Source organism: Filicampus tigris, chromosome 17 (assembly GCF_054856515.1).
Source record: "Filicampus tigris isolate MCC_2025a chromosome 17, RoL_Ftig_1.0, whole genome shotgun sequence".
In the NCBI taxonomy this organism is placed as follows: domain Eukaryota; kingdom Metazoa; phylum Chordata; class Actinopteri; order Syngnathiformes; family Syngnathidae; genus Filicampus; species Filicampus tigris.
Window position 1 is genome coordinate 11,687,439 of NC_141233.1, and position 20,575 is coordinate 11,708,013.

At 39.7% G+C, this 20,575-nt stretch overlaps 2 protein-coding genes across 3 annotated transcripts in view; one reads left to right on the forward strand and one right to left on the reverse strand.

The window, feature by feature from the left end:
• The window catches only part of mtus2a (microtubule associated tumor suppressor candidate 2a), a 36,233-nt gene extending 21,297 nt beyond the window's left edge, over positions 1-14,936 (forward strand). Inside the window, exons 5-16 of one of the 2 annotated variants that reach the window (XM_086013493.1) lie at positions 2,876-3,040; positions 4,734-4,832; positions 6,167-6,333; positions 6,416-6,541; positions 7,263-7,329; positions 7,966-8,180; positions 8,422-8,527; positions 8,603-8,676; positions 8,752-8,850; positions 9,175-9,294; positions 9,398-9,498; positions 10,103-14,936. In XM_086013493.1, the coding sequence (XP_085869619.1) occupies positions 2,876-3,040; positions 4,734-4,832; positions 6,167-6,333; positions 6,416-6,541; positions 7,263-7,329; positions 7,966-8,180; positions 8,422-8,527; positions 8,603-8,676; positions 8,752-8,850; positions 9,175-9,294; positions 9,398-9,498; positions 10,103-10,577 (1,814 nt within the window). In that variant the 3' untranslated portion in view covers positions 10,578-14,936. The remainder of the gene's footprint in view (positions 1-2,875; positions 3,041-4,733; positions 4,833-6,166; positions 6,334-6,415; positions 6,542-7,262; positions 7,330-7,965; positions 8,181-8,421; positions 8,528-8,602; positions 8,677-8,751; positions 8,851-9,174; positions 9,295-9,397; positions 9,499-10,102) is intronic. The other variant, XM_086013494.1, reaches the window with a different exon arrangement.
• A 938-nt stretch (positions 14,937-15,874) lies between these two features.
• stoml3b (stomatin (EPB72)-like 3b) lies at positions 15,875-19,471 on the reverse strand. The gene is made up of 7 exons (XM_086012594.1): positions 19,365-19,471; positions 17,482-17,585; positions 17,306-17,378; positions 17,133-17,215; positions 16,684-16,887; positions 16,418-16,552; positions 15,875-16,264 (listed from the first exon to the last, which is right to left on the reverse strand). Exons 1-7 carry the CDS (start codon positions 19,426-19,428, stop codon positions 16,076-16,078), a joined length of 852 nt encoding a protein of 283 aa, XP_085868720.1. The 5' UTR covers positions 19,429-19,471; the 3' UTR covers positions 15,875-16,075.
• Between the last annotated feature and the right edge of the window lie 1,104 nt (positions 19,472-20,575).

A 20,575-nucleotide genomic window follows, 5' to 3' on the forward strand; every position in this document is an offset into this window, starting at 1 on the left:
CTGTGATGGAGCACTAAGCAGCCTTGCACTTGTCTTTTGTATAAGCAGATACTTAACTTTCTTTTCAGACTGAACTTTCCCATCCTCAGACATCTTGCATCAAATCTTTCCCTCAGACTTCTACTCAGGTCCGTCTTTGCAAGGCCATTACTTTGTGCTTTATGTATGCAGCTTTAACCTTGGCCTTCCCCCAACACACACACACACACACACACACACACATACAGTACTGCTGCTGACAGGCAGTACTTTGCAATCATAAGTGTTTCCTGCAGATATGCGGTGGAGATATGCTCAGTTATTAAGTTGTCAAGCCTGTAAATTTGCCTTTTTGCTACATTAACTGGCACATTTCCCCAAGAAAAAACATTACAGTAACATTTGGCATCTGCTCAGCATCAATCACATCGTGGCTTAAAGCGGAAGTCAACCCAAACATATTTTTTTCAAGAATATGTTCCCAGCAGGCCCCACTAGTTGAAAATGACATCACAACTGTTCACCACGACCAATCACGGCTCAGATTCAGAAAACAGGTCAGCCGTGATTGGTCGTTGTGAGCAGTTGAGATGTCATTTTCAGTCGACAGAAGACAAAATGGCCGCCCCCACAGATGGCTAAAAACGAGTGCATTTTGCTGCTTAACTTATATTCCACAAACGCAAAATTAATCAGAATGCCGTGTTTCAACGAGTGGGCCTGCTGGGAACATATTCTTGAAAAAAATTTGTTTGGGTTGACTTTCGCTTCAAGAGTGAATCAACGGTATGTGCTAAATACATTAAAGGTTATCGACGAGGAACGTGGAGGACTGCCACCATTTCATTAAGACCGCTGATGATGATTTGAGCAATTTTCCGCAAATGACAGGAAGCACCGACTAATAGACGGAACAAATTACAGGCTCTGATGAATCTCGCAGTTTAATTACATAATCTGTCATGTGTGAGGCAGAGCACAGAATGAAGCTGACATCTGTCTGAGAAACCCCACTGTGTTTTACAGGCAGCGCCGGTGAGGTTAAGCCACAAAATAAGATGGATTTAAACAATTACTCACTTGAAACTTTCAGTTCCGTTCTGGGATCAAGTGAATGTGCATGCCTCGGTGCGATCCCCTTTTTTTTTTCAGAATGACGACAGCAAGGACTCAGGATTATGCTACGAGACCTTGCCGATAAATCAATCTCCATCGAGCATTGCTTTTTTTTCTTAATATCCTTGGAGTTTATTCATTTTCACCATAAGACCAGAGGCTTTCCACTGCCTCCATCTAAGCAACATCAGCTCATCTATCTTCATATCTCTTTTTATGTTGTTTGCTTCCTCCCGAGCCCAGCTGCTCTGTTGCTTCTGAATTATTATGCTCCTCGTGTGTGCGTATCCATCTTCGGCTGCCATTTGGCCAGGCAGTCGTGTTCTCGATCAACTTGCCTGAGTTTCTTTATGTAACCCCTGAATCTCCTTCTTTTTTTTTATCATTCACATCATGTCCTGAGCACTGTAAAGTGGAAGTCAACGCAAATTTTGTTCTTTTCAAGAATATTTTCTTTGCAAGCCCACTAGTTGAAACAGGGCATTCTGATAAATATTGCGTTTGTGGAATAAGTGTTAATGCATTCGTTTTTAGCCATCTGTCGTGGCGGCCATTTTGTCACTTCTGTCGACTGAAAATGACACCGCAACTTGCTCACAACGACCAATCACGGCTCAGATTCAGAATACAGGTCAGCCGTGATTGGTCGTTGTGAGTAGTTGCGATGTCATTTTCATTCAACAGAAGACAAAATGGCCGCGCCCACAGATGGCTAAAAACTTATGCAGCCAGTTGTATGAATGGCTCTCAAGAAAGTCAAACGTGCTAGTAAGAAACCCTGGGAAGTGTACATGGCATCTGCTGAGCTCTCACTGGTTCGGTAAGCCCTCCTCAGTTCCCACTGCCGGAGTTCGGTTTGTATGGGGCGAGGGAGAGGAAGAGAGGGAGAGAGCAAGAGAGAGAAAGACAGCGAGAGAGGAGAGCAACAAGGCACTGTCAAGGGACCCCACACCATTTAAAGGCACAAGTTGCGAATGTTCCACAGTGCATGTGCGCTTAATTGAGCTTGCTAAAACCAGCTCAATTCTTTACATTCCCTTTCATTTTTTAAAATATATATTTTACAATATACAGCTATGTTTCTTTTTAAAAAACACAATTTTTGAATGTTGATTTCTTCTACAGCTTGTTTAGGCTGCAAAAATTAGTTCAGTTGTAAATAAATTTCGGTTAGTGTTAAATTGTGTTGTCCTTCAAGCATGCATTAATTTAATACTTCACAAAAAAGAAAAGTAACATGACGAAATTACACATGAATGCCAACCTTTTTAAAACAATGAACTCCTGTCTTTTCCGAATACGTACACCACATGCCTACTCGGCAATAAAATGAGCAAAATAACTGTTTAACAAATCTATGTTAAACAAATACTTGTGATGTTTTCCAAATGCAAATACTGTTTACTGCCATTTAACAAGCTGCTGTCAGAGTACTGTACCAGACGCGTCATTGTAAGGAGTATGAGAGTCTGCTACTTGGCGCTAACAACTAACAACGTCGGACAAAAGAAGACGAGTTATAGCCTAATCAACACACACACAAGGACGGTTTAGAAGGCGTCGTGTCGTTATCGATCGGCTATGGGGAGATAAACGGGCGACACGCAGTGTGAGATCTATTTGATAGATTACACAACCTGGGCGTAGATTGTGCCCATATATAGAACATCAGAAACAAAATCTCCTTAGTATCTTTCTCATAACGTAATTATGACACCAAAAAAAATGTTCAAATTGAGACTATGATCCAAGGTCATTATTCTAAATATGTCCATTGCAGGTCTGAGTGTAAGTGAGGACCCTCCTCTACATAGAGTGGCCGCCGCCCCTCCATCAACAGATCACCAGAGAGGTGCACCATGTCGCAGCAACAGCCTTCAGCCACCGTCCACCCCAGCACTACCGCGCCGCTTCCTGCCCGCTCAACCAAGAAGCTCCCCTGGGGGTCAGCTGAACAATATTTTTTCAATTGAGTTTCTTGTTGTTGTTGTTGTTCCACAGTAGCAAGCCATAAAATGACAATTCTCTGTTGAACAGTTACATGAATAGTTCTGTACTGGCTCCGCCTTAACAAGTAAAACATAGCGCACAACTGTAGAGTACTGCAGTGACAAATTATTATTATTCCTTAGTTTAGTTATTTTCTACAAAAAAAAAAATCATGCCATGCCATTTTATTGTGTACAGAATTAGTTTTTATGGTTTAATAGTACAAGCAGGTCATTAAAATGAACAGAAAATTGGATTCATAGTGTTTTGACAAATATATATATATAAATACACACAGCATATCACAACTTGATTCTTTACATCTAAAACATTGTTGTGATCCATTTAATTGTTTTAACGCAATTGTAAAGAAAATAACTGAATAACATCAACGGAATTTTAGTGCTTCTGAAAAGAACTACTCACTCTACGATCACGTCAATGTTGAGAAAACATCCAACACAACGTTCTGCAGACCTGAAACATCAATTTGGGCGTTTTAATGGTGATGTGTTCGGGATCAGACTGTTCTCTTACATTACAATTCTTATTTTCTTTTCAAAGCCCATCTCCTCTTTGCACAGACAATAGACTCCCCGCTAACGAACATTATTAACTACAAAATACTTCACTGTCGCCCACCCACTCCCTCCTACCTTTCCCCTTTCCAGTGTCTAGGTAGCACATTTCACAGACTTCTAAATCCAGCTACGGTTTCTTCATACCCACGCATCACACCCACTCCCACACCAGATCTAATGTGACACACAACAGAAGAATTGATATCGGAAAAGTCATCCCGGGTATCATCCGGAGTTTAGAATTGTTTTCCGTCTTGTCTGGAAAGTATGTAAGAGACATGGGGAACAGACTGGTGCTGGCTCATCTTTCTCAGTGAGCGTGACTTTGCTTTGACCCGGTTTCCGATGAAATATTAAGCACTTTTGATTATAGAGAGCATGAAAAAAAAAAAAAAACGTTTAGGGAATGTAAACACTAATGTGCTAACATAAAATCCCAAATCCCTCCATTCCCTCTCCACCAATCTTTGTTGATGTAGGTGTGGTATATTCATGTAATATCCAATGTTTTTATGATAATTATTTAGTTCATAATGGTCCAGAAAAAAAATTGTTCTCTCTTCCCTTGTATTTTATGAGCTGTTTTTTTTATGACAGGTCAATTCGGTTTTTTGGGGGGTTTTTTTTGGTTGTGTGTTTTGTTTTTTGTTTTTGTTTTTTTAAAATCAGCTCCAACCTGCTCCTTGAGGCCTTGTCATTAAACAGAACAGAAAAGAAGGAATGCAATAATAACATTGCAATCCTGGGAACTCTTACTTTTAAATGTTTTAATTTCTAGGGTATCCCGTTTAGGCAGAAAACAACATCAGTAACAGAGTTTCATTCTTTTTTACTGACATGTTGGGACGTTTGCTTAGAAACAATACGTGTTCTATAAATAAGTGCACTTTTGCTTATCATGGCATATTTTCAACACAGGCAAACAAACGGGTTGGGGCTGAGACTTTTTCTGAATGTTTCTAATGTTTTACTATTGCTGTCATATTATTTCTTTTGTCAAGTATCAAAGCATGATCAAATCACTCCCTAGTCAAAACAGTGTTGAGTGAAATATTGGTTGTTTAACAGTTGGCAGGAAGGAGCTGCAGCGGAGTTCAGAGGTAACACGCTCCCTCCCATCCTCCCCAAAGAGACTGGCAGTTGTTCCGCCCAAACCTCAGTCGCCAGGTCAGTTATCCATTTCATAGCTAACTGCTAGCTAGTGTTAAACTTACATTCATAGCCTGGCTATATTTTATTCTTGCAAACGTTGTCTACCCTGCAAATTTGCTGACATTCTTTTCTACTCAGTAAGCATTTTCGGTTTCTTACTCGGATTTAGAAGTACTGACAGAACCCAGAGGAAGGTGCATGTGTGGCAGCCTGATGGGAGAAAAATGTAAAATTGTGTTGAAATGTACCTGGACGCTAAACTTGCCACGCTAGCGGGAATCACTCTCATTTGATCCTCGCTTTATTGTCCCTCCAGTCTGCCGTTGAAGCACACATCAACTAATTTGGTGTGCGATAGTCGCTATTCTCTATCTGTCAAGTACCATTCATGTGTGTCCTATTGTAGCATTTCGCGTTTGCGTCATCATTCAAACACATTGTGGCAGTTTGCCGTACCTCTCTTTTGTCCAAATTGCTCCTTTATTTAAAAGTCCTTCAGCCTACAATCCTTGAATGGCTTCAGGTACCCCACTCTCCTCTCTTCTTTACCAGGGGCTTTTCATCATATCACCCCCACCTCCTGCAAACTGATTTTTTTTCACTCATTATCCGGGACCCTGCAACCCAACCCCGGGACCGGGTTGTCATGGAGACTGCTCCCCATGCGTTAATTGACTGAACGATAAGGTCAAGGCAGTCAAAGTGTGCAGCAGTGTTTCCGATTGTTAATATTAACAGGGCATTTTCCTTTATTTTATTTGGACCTACAGTAGTTATGTTTACTGTCATGAAATAATTTCATTATTTTGATTTATCTGCCAAAAAAGATAAAAACTAAATTTTGCTCAGGCAAGAATTTTTTTTTTTACAAACCCCCCAAAATCTTCAGAAAACACTGATAAACATTTAGGTTACCTACGAGGGATGCGGGGAAATGTGGAAATTCCCTGAAAAAAAAAAAAATTTAGAAAATACACAGAAGTCAATTATCTGGCCTTGCACCTGGAGTTAAGACGTATCATTAGGAAGTCGTGTTAATCGTGAGATTAGATAGGACCCCAGGGTTTTTCTGTACAAAAGATTCAATTAAGTCCGTGTCATTTATCAGGTGAACACAACCATTAGCAGTAGGTCAGGTCAAATTTCCTCTGCTGATACTCATCAGTTTGATTAAGAATTTATACCGATTCAGTGGAAATATGAGTATATGATGACTGGGGTGCCCTATGATTGGCCTTGGACCAGTCCAGGGTGTCAAAATCAGCTGGGATAGGCTCGAGCTCACACCTTACTGCAAATAGGCAGTGCAGACAATGGATGAATGATAACTGGTTCTTCCCTCGCTATAGTCCAGTCAGGCCAGCGGCCTGCAGGAGGACCGGCCCGGGGGTCTGTCCCCCCTGGCTCCCCTCGTCGCGTTCCTCCCCTTAAGCTGCAGCAAGAGAAAGAGGATGCTCAGCAGCGAGAAGAAGAAAACAAAGCAAAGGAGAGAGAGAATGAGGAGCAACGTCAGGAGGTGAGATTCCGGCAAAAATCAGGACGGGGCCCCTTCCATTGAGTCCTGGGTATTGATGTCATTGTGCTTTCCGTCGCATAAGCTGGAGAGGCTGCGTGGACGCTGTGAGCAGCAAGAGAAACAACTGAGAGCCCTTAAAGAAGAACTGAGGAAGACCTCTTTGGGTTTAGAAGCCTTCATCGTCACCACTCAGCATTACTGCCTCAAGGTGACAGTGCTAATTGAATAGAGTACAGCGTTACACAGCCCCACTAAGTGTTTTGCCAAGAGTCACAAGTGAAACGACAAAATTTCTCCAGGGTGATTTGGATTGTCCTTTTCTGATCAACCTATCCTTGGAGTTTACTAAAATAAAAATAAAAAATAGGCTGCGCACGCACCCCAGAGCACATACAGTATTTAACACTTTGAGGTGAGATTCACAGCGTGCTCCCCGAGCGTGAAAATGAGAGAGAGTGTTAGTGACTGCGGGGGAGGTTCCGGGAGAGTTCAGTGTGTCACCCCTAGCTTCTCTCTTGCAGCCTCCTGAGTCTGGAATGATTTAACCCGTGAGGTGACCAGACGTCTTTTATGGCTGCTGTCTGAGTGCAGCAATCACGAGTCCCTAGGTGCAGATAAATATTAGGAGTTGTTGACGTGTGGGCTCAAAAGAGGGGCTATCAGCGCCACCTGCTGTCTGGACCAGTACAACTACAGTTTAAAACATTATACTGTATGTCTGATGTTGGTGTATCAGTATGAGAGATAAAATCCTACATGTTCTGTTTGAAATTGCTATCCGTTTATAAGCATAATTTCATACATTTAAAACTACCGTCATTTACTCGTGTAAATTAGATGTAAATGTTATACGGCTCACTCTGTTGGCAAGGCAAGTGTTTTGTCGCTTCCACGACTTTCAACTTGCCCTTATTTCTTTCCCCCGTCAGAATCAAATCACAGAAGAGAATGAATCAAACTTGTTCCGGGAAATACAAATGATCAAAGAGCAACTGGGTGAGTCTACATTTCTCATAACTTCTCACATTCTTCTTCTTAACACGTCTGGTTTGGGTGGTTTGGGAATAAGTGTGACATTCAAATAAAAATAAAAAAAATAAAAGGGCAAAGCACATAATTCATTGTTTAATTCTTGAGCTTCTGTGAGGTGTGCTGACATCTTTACTGTAAAAAAAAAAAAAAAAAAGGTATTTTTTGGGGATAAATCAGTCATTTAAGTTGGAACAACTTCAACATATAAATTGATGGCATTAATGTCAACAATGATTTGGAGGGAGAATGTAGAAAACACAACAGTGAAAATATTTAGTTGCCCGATATAAAATGTCATTGACGTTTGTTGTCATTTTGAGTTCACCCAACTTCTTTTTTTTTTTCTTAGTGTTGGTGAAGTCATGCATGATGGTGGTCGAACATATCATTCAGTCACATCAGTCTTATTAGAGTGACAAGATGCTCACTGAACTGAGGTCTTGTGAGATTTAGAAGTCACACTGGGAATATTATCCTCGATGAAACGACAATGTGAATTCCAAATCTTTTAAAAACTCTTCATAGAATGACATTTCATCAAAAAGGTGAGTCTTTTGTGAATGCACATTCAAATGTTTGGAACGTATCCCTCCCGCTCAGTGTCCAACTCGGCAAACTGGGAGAGACTCAAGCTGGAAAAGTCGACAGTGGAATCGGCATTTGAACGAGAGCTGCAGGAGCTGCAGGCGCAGCAGGAAGCGGAACTGTCCGCCGTGGAGGAGAGCCTACGCAAGTGTCACTCAGCCGAGACAGAGCACCTGAAGGCGGAGCATCGGTCGGAAATGGAGGAGCTCAGGACCCAGCAGCAGGAGCAGGTGACAAGCAGACGGCATCACATTCCATTTGTTTACTTTTCATCTAGGGCAACTAAAAGTTTCACAGACATTACTCAAAAAACGTTAGTCGGCTTTCCGGATTCCGTAATTTTAGGGTGAACCTATAGGATTAGAGTCATCCTCAAATTTCACCTGAAAGCCCAATAACCCTAACTTGGTCTAAGTAGAGGATATCATAAGTCATTGGAAGTCCTCATTCTGCGTTTTTGTTGTGTGCCAGGTGGAGGAGATGACAGCTCACCACCAGGCAGCCATTCGGGAGCTCAGAGACATGCATAATATCACCATGGCAACACTGCATGAGGAGCATGCCCGAACCATGAGAGGTATGATTTGTGGTGAAAAGAACAATTTGACCTTCTATAACAAACGCGCTCTTCCTCACTTCCAAATGCGTACAGACTTAAGGAAAGCTCACGAGCAACAGAAGGTGCTTCTTGAAGAGGATTTTGAGAAACTAAGGCTTTCCCTTCAGGTGTGGTACAACAACATCATGCTTTTGAAGCCAAAGCCGGTGAAAAACAACGATGTTTTTCCGTGTGTCGTCTAGGATCAAGTGGACACGCTCACATTTCAAAACCGCAGTCTGCGGGACAAAGCCAAGCGCTTTGAAGAGGCGTTGAGGAAGAGCACCGATGAGCAGATAGTTGTGAGTTTTATCGATAACGCTGCACCGCTGCAACTGGTCAGATGACGGCGCTATGACAAAACTGCTTCTTGCAAATGTATTCATATCGTACATGTCCATCAAGCCTAAATGTAGCAACCACCAAAAACAACAACTCGATACTCTATTTCTGACTACAGTGGGAACCCCCAAAGGTGAACAGAAACTATTACATGATGCTGGTTGACTTCCAAGCTGCCCACCTTTGACATTTCAAAACATTTTTTTTTCCCATAAGATTATAATGCAAAGTGATTTTCTTATATTCTTTTAAATCAAAGGCTGTACATTGTTTCCGTGCAACAGGATGCCTTAGCTCCATACCAGCATATTGAGAAGGATCTAAAGAGCTTGAAGGAGGTTGTGGAAATGAAGAACCACCAAATACACCAGCAAGAGCAGAAGATCTCAGACCTGGAAAAAGTGGTAGGCTCAAACAAGCCGTCTTCAGCATCAATCGCGATATACTTGCAGGCGCGAGTGTCGGACGAATGAATGACATTGCTTCGGTTGTGTTTTTACTTTTGAGCAGGCCCAAAAGAATGTGTACCTGGAGGAGAAGGTCCAGGTTCTGCAGCAACAAAATGAAGATCTGATAGCTCGTATTGAAAGAAACCTCACCTTATCTAGGTAAAACATGGATTACTTATTGTTGTGATCATTACTGTGATTAATATTAATTGTAAATATTCAAATTAAATATTTACAAATATAACAGCGCACCTGTTTTCTGAAGTTCAGCTGTGATTGGCTCTTACCTGAGCCCTGAGCAACAGTGATGGCATTTTCGGTCGATAGAAGTGACAAAATGGCCTGAGATGTCTAAAAACGGGTGGATTTTGCTGCTTAACTCATATTGCACAAATGCAATATTAATCAGACTGCTGTGTTCCGCACGTAGAATATATTCTTGTAAAGATTTTTGGGGAATTGACTTCCTCTTTAAAAAATATTAAATAAATGTATATCGCCGCTGTCCTGTGAAAAACACGTATGTCCAATTTTGGAAAATGTTTTAATTTTCACGTTAACGCGGGAGTACCATTCAGGTAAAAATAAGAAAAATGAAAAAAAAAAAATGGACATAAGTGCTTTTCACAGGACAGCGACGACATATGAATGCAAATAAAACACTAAGATGGAATAGTTAGAAGCTTTGAAAACTAACAAAAAACTTGTTACGTGTTACATGTTACAGTATGGAACATTGTCTTTGATTGCGGTGCCCTTACAGGCAACTGTCAGAAGAAAACGCCAACCTCCAGGAATCGGTCGAGAAGGAGAGCACAGAGAAGAAGCGACTCAGTCGAAACAACGAAGAGCTACTGTGGCGCCTTCAGACCAGCCCCCTCATGTCTCCCTCGTCCTCCCCCCTCCATCGCACCTTCTCTACCTCCCCCATCCCTTCGTCCCCATTGTTCTCGTCTTCTCCTGCTCCTCCACTGGGATGCCACTCCCCCAGCCACTGCCAAGGCTGCTCCCAGCAGCCACAGTCCACCTCCCCCTTCCACACTGCCAATCAGAATTACTCCCCTGGCCCGGCCACACCCACCCACAGGGCAACAACCAATCAGAATTATTCCCCGGGCCCAGCTACACCCACTCACAGGGCAGCAACCAATCAGAATCACTCACCGGGCCCCTGCACACCCACTCATAGGGCAACAACCAATCGCAATTCGGTAGCTTGTCTCACGTTACAGAGATAAAAACTTTTAAAACCCTTCATTTTGTTTAAATTATTCCCTCTAATGACTCCTCCTCTCCTTGGCCCTGACTGAACGTGAAAGGCATGATGTTGGGTCCAGACTGACACATGGAATTCTTAAACTTATGTTTTGAGTTGTTGGACAGCTGATGCTTTCTTGCACATTTTTACCAAACATGCAAGATGACTTAGTTCACCCTTGAGATAGTTGCTGTTCTGTACATTAGCGACACCAATAGTCACAGCATGTAGTTACTTCCGAGTCCCACAGAGAGAGGAAGCAGCACACAAGAACAAAATCCTCCTGTGTCCAGAACACGACGGTATTCAATGAAAATATGTTACACACTCTCCCATTGGGATAAGTTGGCCACTTCTGTTTTATAAAAATACATCTGCAACAAAGCGCCTTACTTCGGCCATTTCACCAGCAAAGGACAGTCAATTTTTATTAACTATTTGTCATTTTTTAATTGGTTTTAGGGAATTTCTCTGCCTCACCGAGATGTAATGGAGTTTATTTCGCATACAGTGGAATCTTTAATGTTGAACACGAACAATTTCAGCATGCTAAGACAATTAATTAGAATGTTCAAACAATATATGCGAAATCATTTTAAAATATAAAAATAAAAATAAAAAAATCTTTCATTTGATTAAACCTTTGGTAACTGGCCAGAAATACACACAAGGAACTCCAAATAAGTACAGTGAAACCTCGAATTACGGATTCCAGACAGTGATACCTCGAATTGCGGACGGCACGACTTAAAGCGGAAGTCCAACCAAAACATTTTTTTTTCAAGAATATGTTCAATACAGGCCCACTAGTTGAAACAGCTCACCTGTTTTCTGAAGGTAAGCCATGATTGGTCGTTACCTGAGCCCTGAGCATTTGTGATGTCATTTTCAGTCGACAGTAGTGACAAAATGGCCGCCCCCTGAGATGGCTAAAAAGGGGTGGATTTTGCTGCTTAACTCATATTCCACAAAGGCAATATTAATCAGAACGCCGTGTTTCAACTAGTGGGCCTGCTGGGAACATATTCTTGAAAAACAATGTTTGGGTTGACTTCTTCTTTAAACGATTTTTGAGATACTTTGCTAAGCCCTTTTTTTTTGGCTTTGATTGGCAAACCAAAATTTGACATACGAGTGCCAGATGATGGCAGCGAACTCAACTCACAGTTCGACAGATAGTAAACAATTCTTCAAAAAAAAGTGCATTCAACAAAAACACATTCATAAATTTGAAATGTACAAAATCAGCGAGTTTAATGCTAACACAATGTAAAACATAAATTAGAGGTTCCACTGTATTTAAATGCTGACATCTTTGCATGCTATCATTCCCACTGATAATATACTAAGAAACAATGAAGTCTACATTGGAGCTCTTCCAACACTTTGCTAGTTCCACTTCCTGCGGGTTTAGTAGGATTTTGTAAGAAAAATAATAAGCATTTCATTTCAAATTGAAATATTTGTTGCGCTATATTGTGATTGTCCGACAGGGTTTTTAAAGGACTTTTTTGTGCAATCCTGTTGGGGGTGTGCATGCACCAAGTGACAGTTTGATTGTTTCTTACGAAATCCAGACGGGATCAAGATACATCCCTCAGCTCCAGTACAGAAATCGTATTTGTATTTGCCTCGGTGGAAGAGACGCAACAACACTAAACAGAAATACTGGCGCTGAAATCTGTTTACAACGTAAATGGCAAAATGGAGCCGTAACAGAAGATACAGCGCTTTCACGCACAAACACTGATTCCCGCATTTCCTGGCATCACAAAATTCCCTTCCACACAGACGTCATCTTGCCTGTTATGGCTCTCACGTTACATCAGAAAAGAAAATTGCCGGGCCCACTTTTTCCCACTAAGCCCCCCCCCCCCCATCACTGTAAAAGAGGCTTCAGATCTATTTGTACCATTTATTTTGCTACTTAAGCGCGCATGCACTGTGAATGTCTTCCAGTCTTATTATTGCTGTGGTTTGTCTACTTATTTAGCTAACTTTAGGAAGGAAATGAACGGCACAGGGGACAGTCTTTAAATGAATTAACGGTCAATAAGCTATAAACAGTGGAACCTCCAAATTCAAACAGTCTCATTTGTCATGTGGGTTGGCTTCTGTTTTTAAAACTGTAAGATAGTGAAGTGAATTCATTTGTTTCATGTCGAAACCTTTGCCATAATAAAAAAAAAAATATCAACAGGGAATCACATTTCAACATTCTCAAATGTATAAAGAGAAGTTAACCACTATATAATATAGTAAAACTACTCAGCCTTTGACAGTATGGAAGGAATTAAAATGCCTTGTGATGTTAATGAATGATACTCATATTCTGTCGCTTATGTCATAGTAAGTTACATTCCTTCCCCTCCACTAGTGGTTGATTTTAAAAAAACAACAGCAACAATAGAAAAGACAAACTATGATAATTATACAGTGGTTTTTTTTTCCTCAAGAGAATTGATGATTTCTTGACTAATGTCATTCATGATGATGGTTTGAACTGATTTGTTTGACTTATGAGAAATCTGAAACCTGAAAAATCAGATTGATCTCCAAATTAAAAAAAGAAAACATTTCCAGGTTTTGACTTTAGGGGTTCCACTGGCTAAATGTCAAACTTTAGTTTACCTCTTTGTGAAGATTATTTTAAACTCTTCCTAAAAGAATCTTTAAAAGTAAAAACAACTTCTGGTGTTTCTGCTTTATCAGAACATGTGTTTACCAGGATGTTTTTAAACTTTTGCAAATAACACAAATTACACAAGTGTTTGAAATGTTATCATTCAGGGAATTTCTCCTTAAAAGGTTACAATAACCTCTTTCAAATTTCTTTGTTTTATAACTTCTACTTGGTCTCATTTTTCTTCTTCTTTAAAAAAAAAAAAACAAATGCAATAGAAACTAACCAGGATTGTAATGTACTCACACTTCAGCCTCAGGGTGCTCATGGGGGCTGCTTTGACCAAGTCAACATCCTGATTTTCAGTCCGTTTACACGAATCGTGTCCTGCTAAAGAGCGTAACAGGTATTTAGTCTTTGCATGAAAACAAACTGCTGTAAATAAACTATATCAGAGAGAATGAAGGGACAAAAGAGTTATTTAGGGGTATTGGTCATGTGTTCTTTTACAGCAGGGGTGGGGAACCTACATCATTACTGTATATGGCACATGAAATCCTAAAAAAAAATATTTAAAAAAAAAGATTCATTAAAAAGACCAGAAACATTCGACTCAAAAACTAACAATAAACAATTGTTCAATCAATGCATAATACTCGTGGATATAAAAACTAAGATTCCCCCCCCCCGTCTTGCAGCATTTAGCAACATGTTTCCGTGTTGCACTTCCTTTTTCCTTCTCAGAAAAGTTGTAAAGTTGATGTTAATTAGCCATACCAGCACTTTTGATGGCCATGAAAAGCAAAACTGTGTCATGACGAGGAACTGTAAGGTTTTTTTTTCTATGGTTGGTAGACAGGGTTAAACGCTCTTAAACAGAGGAATGTCAAATAAAACAAAGCATTTGATTGATACTTTTGGATGATTTTGAGAATGTTAATTGTACGAAAACTGCCAGTCACTCAGTCACTGTGTTTTCAAATATTTACAATTGTACTTCAGGGTCACTTCAGGTGTAAAATAATACGGTTTACATCAATAGTTTGAAACACAATAAATAACAGTATACAGCTGCATATAATTTAAACAACACTAATGACCCTGCCAGTGTGTCCTGTGGACATCTGTATTTCGCTCTGAATGTGAAAAAAAATGTAGGCTAATGACTGTATTTTCTAGCATTCACGTGATTTGATGAAACATAGGATTTCTTGTCTAAACAATACTGCATTTGTAGCAGCCATTTAATATGTCAATATGTAGCACTTAGTCCCCGAATGAGACAAGTCATTTGTCTTTTACACAAGGATTGCGTTTGTAAATGCTGTTGCTGAAATTAAAGCGATATATGGCTTTAATTTTTTTTAATTTTAATTTAGTCTCATGGAGGTAAATGACACAATTTGATCCTGAGGGAATGAATGTGTTTGTTCTGGCACTGATTGTATGTCTGAATGTAAATATATTACCACACAATTTGTGTCTTAGTGCACCGACAACGTAATAGAAGCATGTTTGTCTTTGCTATTTCTCTTCTTTCAACTTCTAGCATTGTGATGGTCAACATGTAGTTCTGGAGTGTGGCAGACCAACTTGATGAATGTCATTTGAAGACAACTGTGTCCGTTTAGGATTTGGTCCTGAATCTCCACTTATCACTTGTGTTAGACGATAGAACAGATATTCATCACAAGAATTAAAGTCTACTTGAACATCTGTCTCAGTCTATTTTGCTCTTTTTAAACTTTTAGGGTTGCTTTTCTTTCCAAGACACTGTTTTTATTATAATGAATGCATTTGCAATTTATAGTCTCACCGATGGAAGTGATGAATATCCAGGCGTCTCCAGGTATTTTGACGCCAGTCCCTGTCCTTCTCGTCCACTTCTCCAATAACTACGTCACTCGCAACTTTTTCAAAATTATCGGTGCTTAATTCTGTATTTATCAATGAATTTGTTTGTTTCCATCAGTTATTTATTCATTTGTATCAAAACGGGCGTGAGTTAGTTCCGCTGTAAGAAATCACGTGATTCTTATCTACAGCTGTCATTGATTCTGCACAATTGCTGATGTTGCATTCAGGAATACTCGGAATTTTCCGATTGCACAAGTGCAACAATTTACAATTGTACAGTTCGCGATATATATTACAAATGGGGGTCTTTTGACATTCATATTATAAATTATATTATATTACATTATATTATATTATATTATATTATATTATATTATATTATATTATATTATATTATATTATATTATGCAGTATTGCAGGTGTCACCAACATTTTCGAAACTGAGAGCTATGTCTTGTGTACTGATTAATGTGAATGGCTAACAGTTTGATATACATTTCTGAAATAGCGAATCTGTTAAAAAAATACCTTTAATATTCATTTTATTAATTATAATTAATGCTATTCATCATATAAAGAAGACACTCCAAATTATTTCTAAACAATAACTAGATATTGTCTTTAAATTACAGTATATATACACTCACCTAAATTACTGTTGCCCTCACTCATAAAGTGTGGGGAAGCAAACTAATTAAACAATTAATAAATGACTAAATGAGACAAAAAAAATACATTGTCAAATTATGCTATTTCTTCATAGTTCCAGGAAATGTATAAAGAGCAGACCACTGAGGTTACAAGGTGTATTGTTTTAAATGTGATGTGTCAAAGCATGCTGCGGTTCCATCAAAAATAAAAATGTTACATATTGTCTCACCGAAAAAAAATGACTCTTGACTACATCAACCAAATCCTCTGTTAAATGTCGTCTATTCAACAACTGCATAGTAATATCATCTGAAGAGCAACATCAGTCAACAAGGCCACTACTGTAATCACTTGCGCATGAAGTGAGACATAACATCCATGGGTAGGGGGAAGATGATGGTGGAGTTCTTCTCTGCTGCGATGGTGTTGAGTGTCTGCAGGTAACGGAGCTGCAGAGCTGACGGCGACTCGGCGATGACCAGCGACGCCTCCTTCAGCGCGCGGGATGCATTCATCTCACCTTCTGCAGCTATCACCTATACGAGCGGATTAGTAGGTGTTAGTGGTCACATTTTTGAGTGCAATAAAGGTTTTTTTTCAGTCTTATGCATTAAACACTCTTGAGGGCCGTGCATGGCGCACAGGCCTCAGGTTTCCACACCTTTGTTGTACAACAACTGTTTTATTACCTTGGCCCTGGCCTCTCGTGCAGCCTCTGCCTCAGCAGCCATGGCTCTCTGTAGCTGAACGGGTAGCTTCACATCTTTAATCTCAACACGTTCCACTTTGATACCCCAGTTGTCCGTAGCTTCATCCAGGTTTGACTAAAAAAAATAGAGTGAGAAAATAGTTAGTCTTTAAAGAGAACGCGGAGTATGCTGCGGCAACTCTGAACCAGAGTTGGTGTATTTGTTTCTTAATGCTTTTACTTCCACTTGAATATGTTCTTCCATACCTGCATGCTGTGCGAGATGCCCTCACGATCAGACAGGACCTCAGCCAGGTTTTTGGTGCCCAAGACGTTTCTGAGGGTGGTCTGGGCGAGCAGACGGGTGGCGAAGTCCGCGTTGGACACGTTAGCGACAGAAGCGATGGGGTCATTGACCCGGAAGTACACCACGCCATCCACGCTCACTGTTACTGAGTCCTTAGTGAGAATCTGGAAGAGGTAGGGAAACAAAAAAAACGTTTGAGTCTGAATTTGAGAATGAATTGTTTCACTGAGATCTAGAGATGGGTGCAACCTCCAGGGGGCGCCAAAGCAGTAAAACATTTATCAGATTTAAACTTTTTTGCTGTAAATAGCTAAGATAGATTCCAATGAAAAGCAATGCCCAAATATATTACGCCTAATGATAGCATTTTGTTATGACACCCATAGATACAAGAAAATGTTCTCATTACCTCTTGCGGAGGGATGTCGAACGAAACAGTTCGCAGATCAACTTTAACACATGAATCAGTGCAGGGCAAAATGAAGAAAATTCCTGTGAATTAACAGGGAGCAAAGATAATTTTTCATTCAAATCAGATAAATGAGGTGAGAAACATAACAATATCACACCGATTGTTCATACCTGGTCCTTTAGCCTTCCTGTCTGTGATGCGGCCAAGTCTGAAGATAACCGCACGCTCATACTCTTGAACTATCTGCAGAAAGAATCAGGCATGAGCTCAAACCAAAGAGTAAACAGGAAATGAATTCTCCAGACCATCAAACCACTTGTTTTTTTTTGTTTTTTTCCACACACACCTTCAAACAGAACCAAATGGTGAAGGGGAATAGACATATTGTGAAGAAGCCAACCAGTATGACTATAAACCAACCACAGCATCCCAAAGACCCGGTCTTGTCAGCTGCAATGACGGACAAGAAATTGATCATTTAACCTTTTAAAATTGCTGTGCCGCATGCAATCATCCAGCAGAACAACAGTAGGACAATACCATGGTTATATAATGCTTTATTAGTTTGTGGTAATCTCATATTTCCATTGAAATGCATCGTCATTCATCCTCCTCATTCATTTAAAGAGTACCTCAACACAAAGAAATGCAAACAGGGAAATGTTGACTCAAGATTCATCTCTTCTATGCTAATAACAAAACAAAAAAACTAGCGAGCCAGGGAAGGGTATGGAAACCCATTCCCGCCAGTGAAAAAAAGTATATGTCTATATAGTATATGTTTTTTTCCATCATAGGTAAGAAGCCTGTTTCTGCCATTAGATTTTTTTTTATTTTCTTTCAAGTTGTCATTTCTGATTTCTTTTTTTTTTTAGTTTGAGGCACAGCCTTGTTAAAAAAAGAACAAAAAAAAAACTTTCTTGTGCAAGCCCATCCACAGGCAAGCACCGTTTGAGCTACAAAAAGTCGCACTCAAAGGGCATGCAAAAGTTGACTTTATCAAGGTATTATTGTATACTCGTATTTGACAACGTGTGTTAAAATGGTGTGAGTTTTATAGGCCTATATGCGATATAGCCCATTACGTTGATGCAAAGGCTTGCACGCACTAAGTGGGTATACCTACAGTCTCTTCAAATGCCGTTTGTATCAAACATTATTAGCGGACATAGTACAATTACGATTTTTTTTTTCCACTGGTGGAAATGGGCTTCTTTTTTTTTTTTTTTTTACTGGCGGGAACCAGTGCAAGACAGGCATATTTGTAAAAACACATTCAAGGAATGGCATTTGGATGTCAAGCATCAATGAAATGACCTATGTGTTGTCATGTTCGTTTTGCTTTTTAATCGTGCAAACAATCATCGTTGTTCCCTTTTCACGGTCAGACCACATGATTTGCAGTTTCCCCATTGCTGAACTAAAGGAAATTTAACTGAAAGGAATGACTTGGTTGGATACCACACAGCCTTACTGAGACTCTGAGTCACATGATTGCTCACAATCGCAGGGGGCAAAAAGTTACGTTTGGACATTCTTGGAGCACTGTCATAGCTTAATTATTATCGTTTTGCATTGTATGTATACAGGATATGTGCCTTAAATGATTATTGTTGTTTCTTTCACTCATTACAGCTGTGTAGTAAATCATCTTGGACACTGGGGAATGTTATGAGTACATGCATCATATGAGTAAATGCAATGAATTACTATGATTATCTACATTTATAACTAAACATACACACATTTAAGCTTGTATGGTCAAACGTGAACACTGGCGAAAATAAAATATAATGTAACGTGCCCAATCTAATGTGTCGTATTTTACAGTAAAAATGATAATCCATCCAATTTAAGTGAAGTACTTAAATCAACTATTTTACAGTAGTTCTTTTTGATCCAACAAACACCTGTGGAATGATAATGCTGTGATAAAGCACTAGAAGCACAAACAGCCACGGTCACATGCTTTGGGGACGCTTTATCTCATTGTGTCTCTATGACGATGGAGATACACAACGCCCTTGGCTACTTTGCACTTTTGTACCTGCGCAGGTGAGTGTCTAAATTCAATAAACTTGCTGTTATGGACTTTGCAGATTAGATCCTAATTCTATTTTAAACAGTTTCTGCGAAGAGGGAATACATCTGCAGCAACAAACCATCCAAGAATTTGTAATAATTAAAAAAAAAAAGTTATAAATGGAAGAAAATTAATGTGACTCTTACATATTAAGGCCTCCTTACTGTGCCCCGTCCTCTTCTGACTTTCCATTCGATCTTCCATTTCCATACACTGGGGTGAAAAGTGAAGTGAGAGAGTCACTTGAGTGAGAGTAGGAAGAAGTGTTACTAATCAACAGGAAGTCATCCGGGACCTTTTAAAGGCGCAGTATGATATCGTACGGCTGAAGGAAGGTGTGGCTTTGTGTCATCGACCGAGGACAATCAGCAGGCCATCATGAGGGGTTGATAGCTTTCTTTCTTGTTTGCACAAAGTGTGACTGCAACCAGGATGGAAACAAATACCTCTGTTTTATAGAAGTCATTTTCCATGAAATCACAAAGCACTACATGGGACTAGGCTTTTGTCAAAGTTCCAAATAACTCAATTTTGGACTGAAACTTGAAACTTGTGCAAGAAAACTGAAACAGAAGACGAATCTCACCTCACAACAAGAAAGTGAGTCTCACCAATTTCATCATTAGTCGGTACGGGTAAAGCTTTATCGCTCTCAAAAACGTCCGCTCAATTGCGCTATTTCGAGAAACTTGCCATATAGCGGAGAAATTTGCACTGTGTCCATGTTAAATGAAAATTATATAATGTTTTGGGGAATTTTTACTATAGTTCATTTTTATTGTTTTGTCCATTAAATGTAGCTAGTTTTCATTAGTTTTCAGAGCAGGTTTGTTAAAATGTATTACTTTTAGTTTTTTCGAAAATGCTTCGAATTGGTTTAGTTTATCTTAGTTTTAGTTTGCTTTTTTATTTGTGTATTTCTTGTGTGCACGATTAAAAAAAAAACATCAAGTCATGTGTTAAAAACTCGAAACACAGCATTCTGATTAATATTATGTTTGTGGAATATGAGTTAAGCAACAAAATCCACCCATTTTTAACCATTTCCGGAGGTGGCCATTTTGTCACTTCTGTCGACAGAAAATGACATCACAAAGCCTCAGGGCTCCGATAACGACCAATCATAGCTCAGCTTCAGAAAACAGGTGAGCCGTGATTGGTCGTTATCTGAGCCCTGAGATGTGATGTCATTTTCAGTCGACAGAAGTGACAAAATGGCCGCCCCCTGAAATAGCTAAAAGTGGGTGCATTTTGCTGTTTAACTTATATTCCACAAACGGAATATTAATCAGAGTGCCGTATTTCAACTAATGGGCCAGCATTGAACATATTCTTGAAAAACAAAATGTTTGGGTTG

Bases quoted from the DNA above. Each gene is read 5' to 3' on its own strand.
- stoml3b (XM_086012594.1), bottom strand. From the start codon at position 19,428: ATGGAAATGGAAGATCGAATGGAAAGTCAGAAGAGGACGGGGCACAGT. The intron at 17,379-17,481 runs GTGTGTGTGGAA...TTCTTTCTGCAG, and splicing joins CCATTTGGTTCTGTTTGAAG to ATAGTTCAAGAGTATGAGCG. The intron at 16,888-17,132 runs GTAATGAGAACA...TACCTCTTCCAG, and splicing joins TCGACATCCCTCCGCAAGAG to ATTCTCACTAAGGACTCAGT.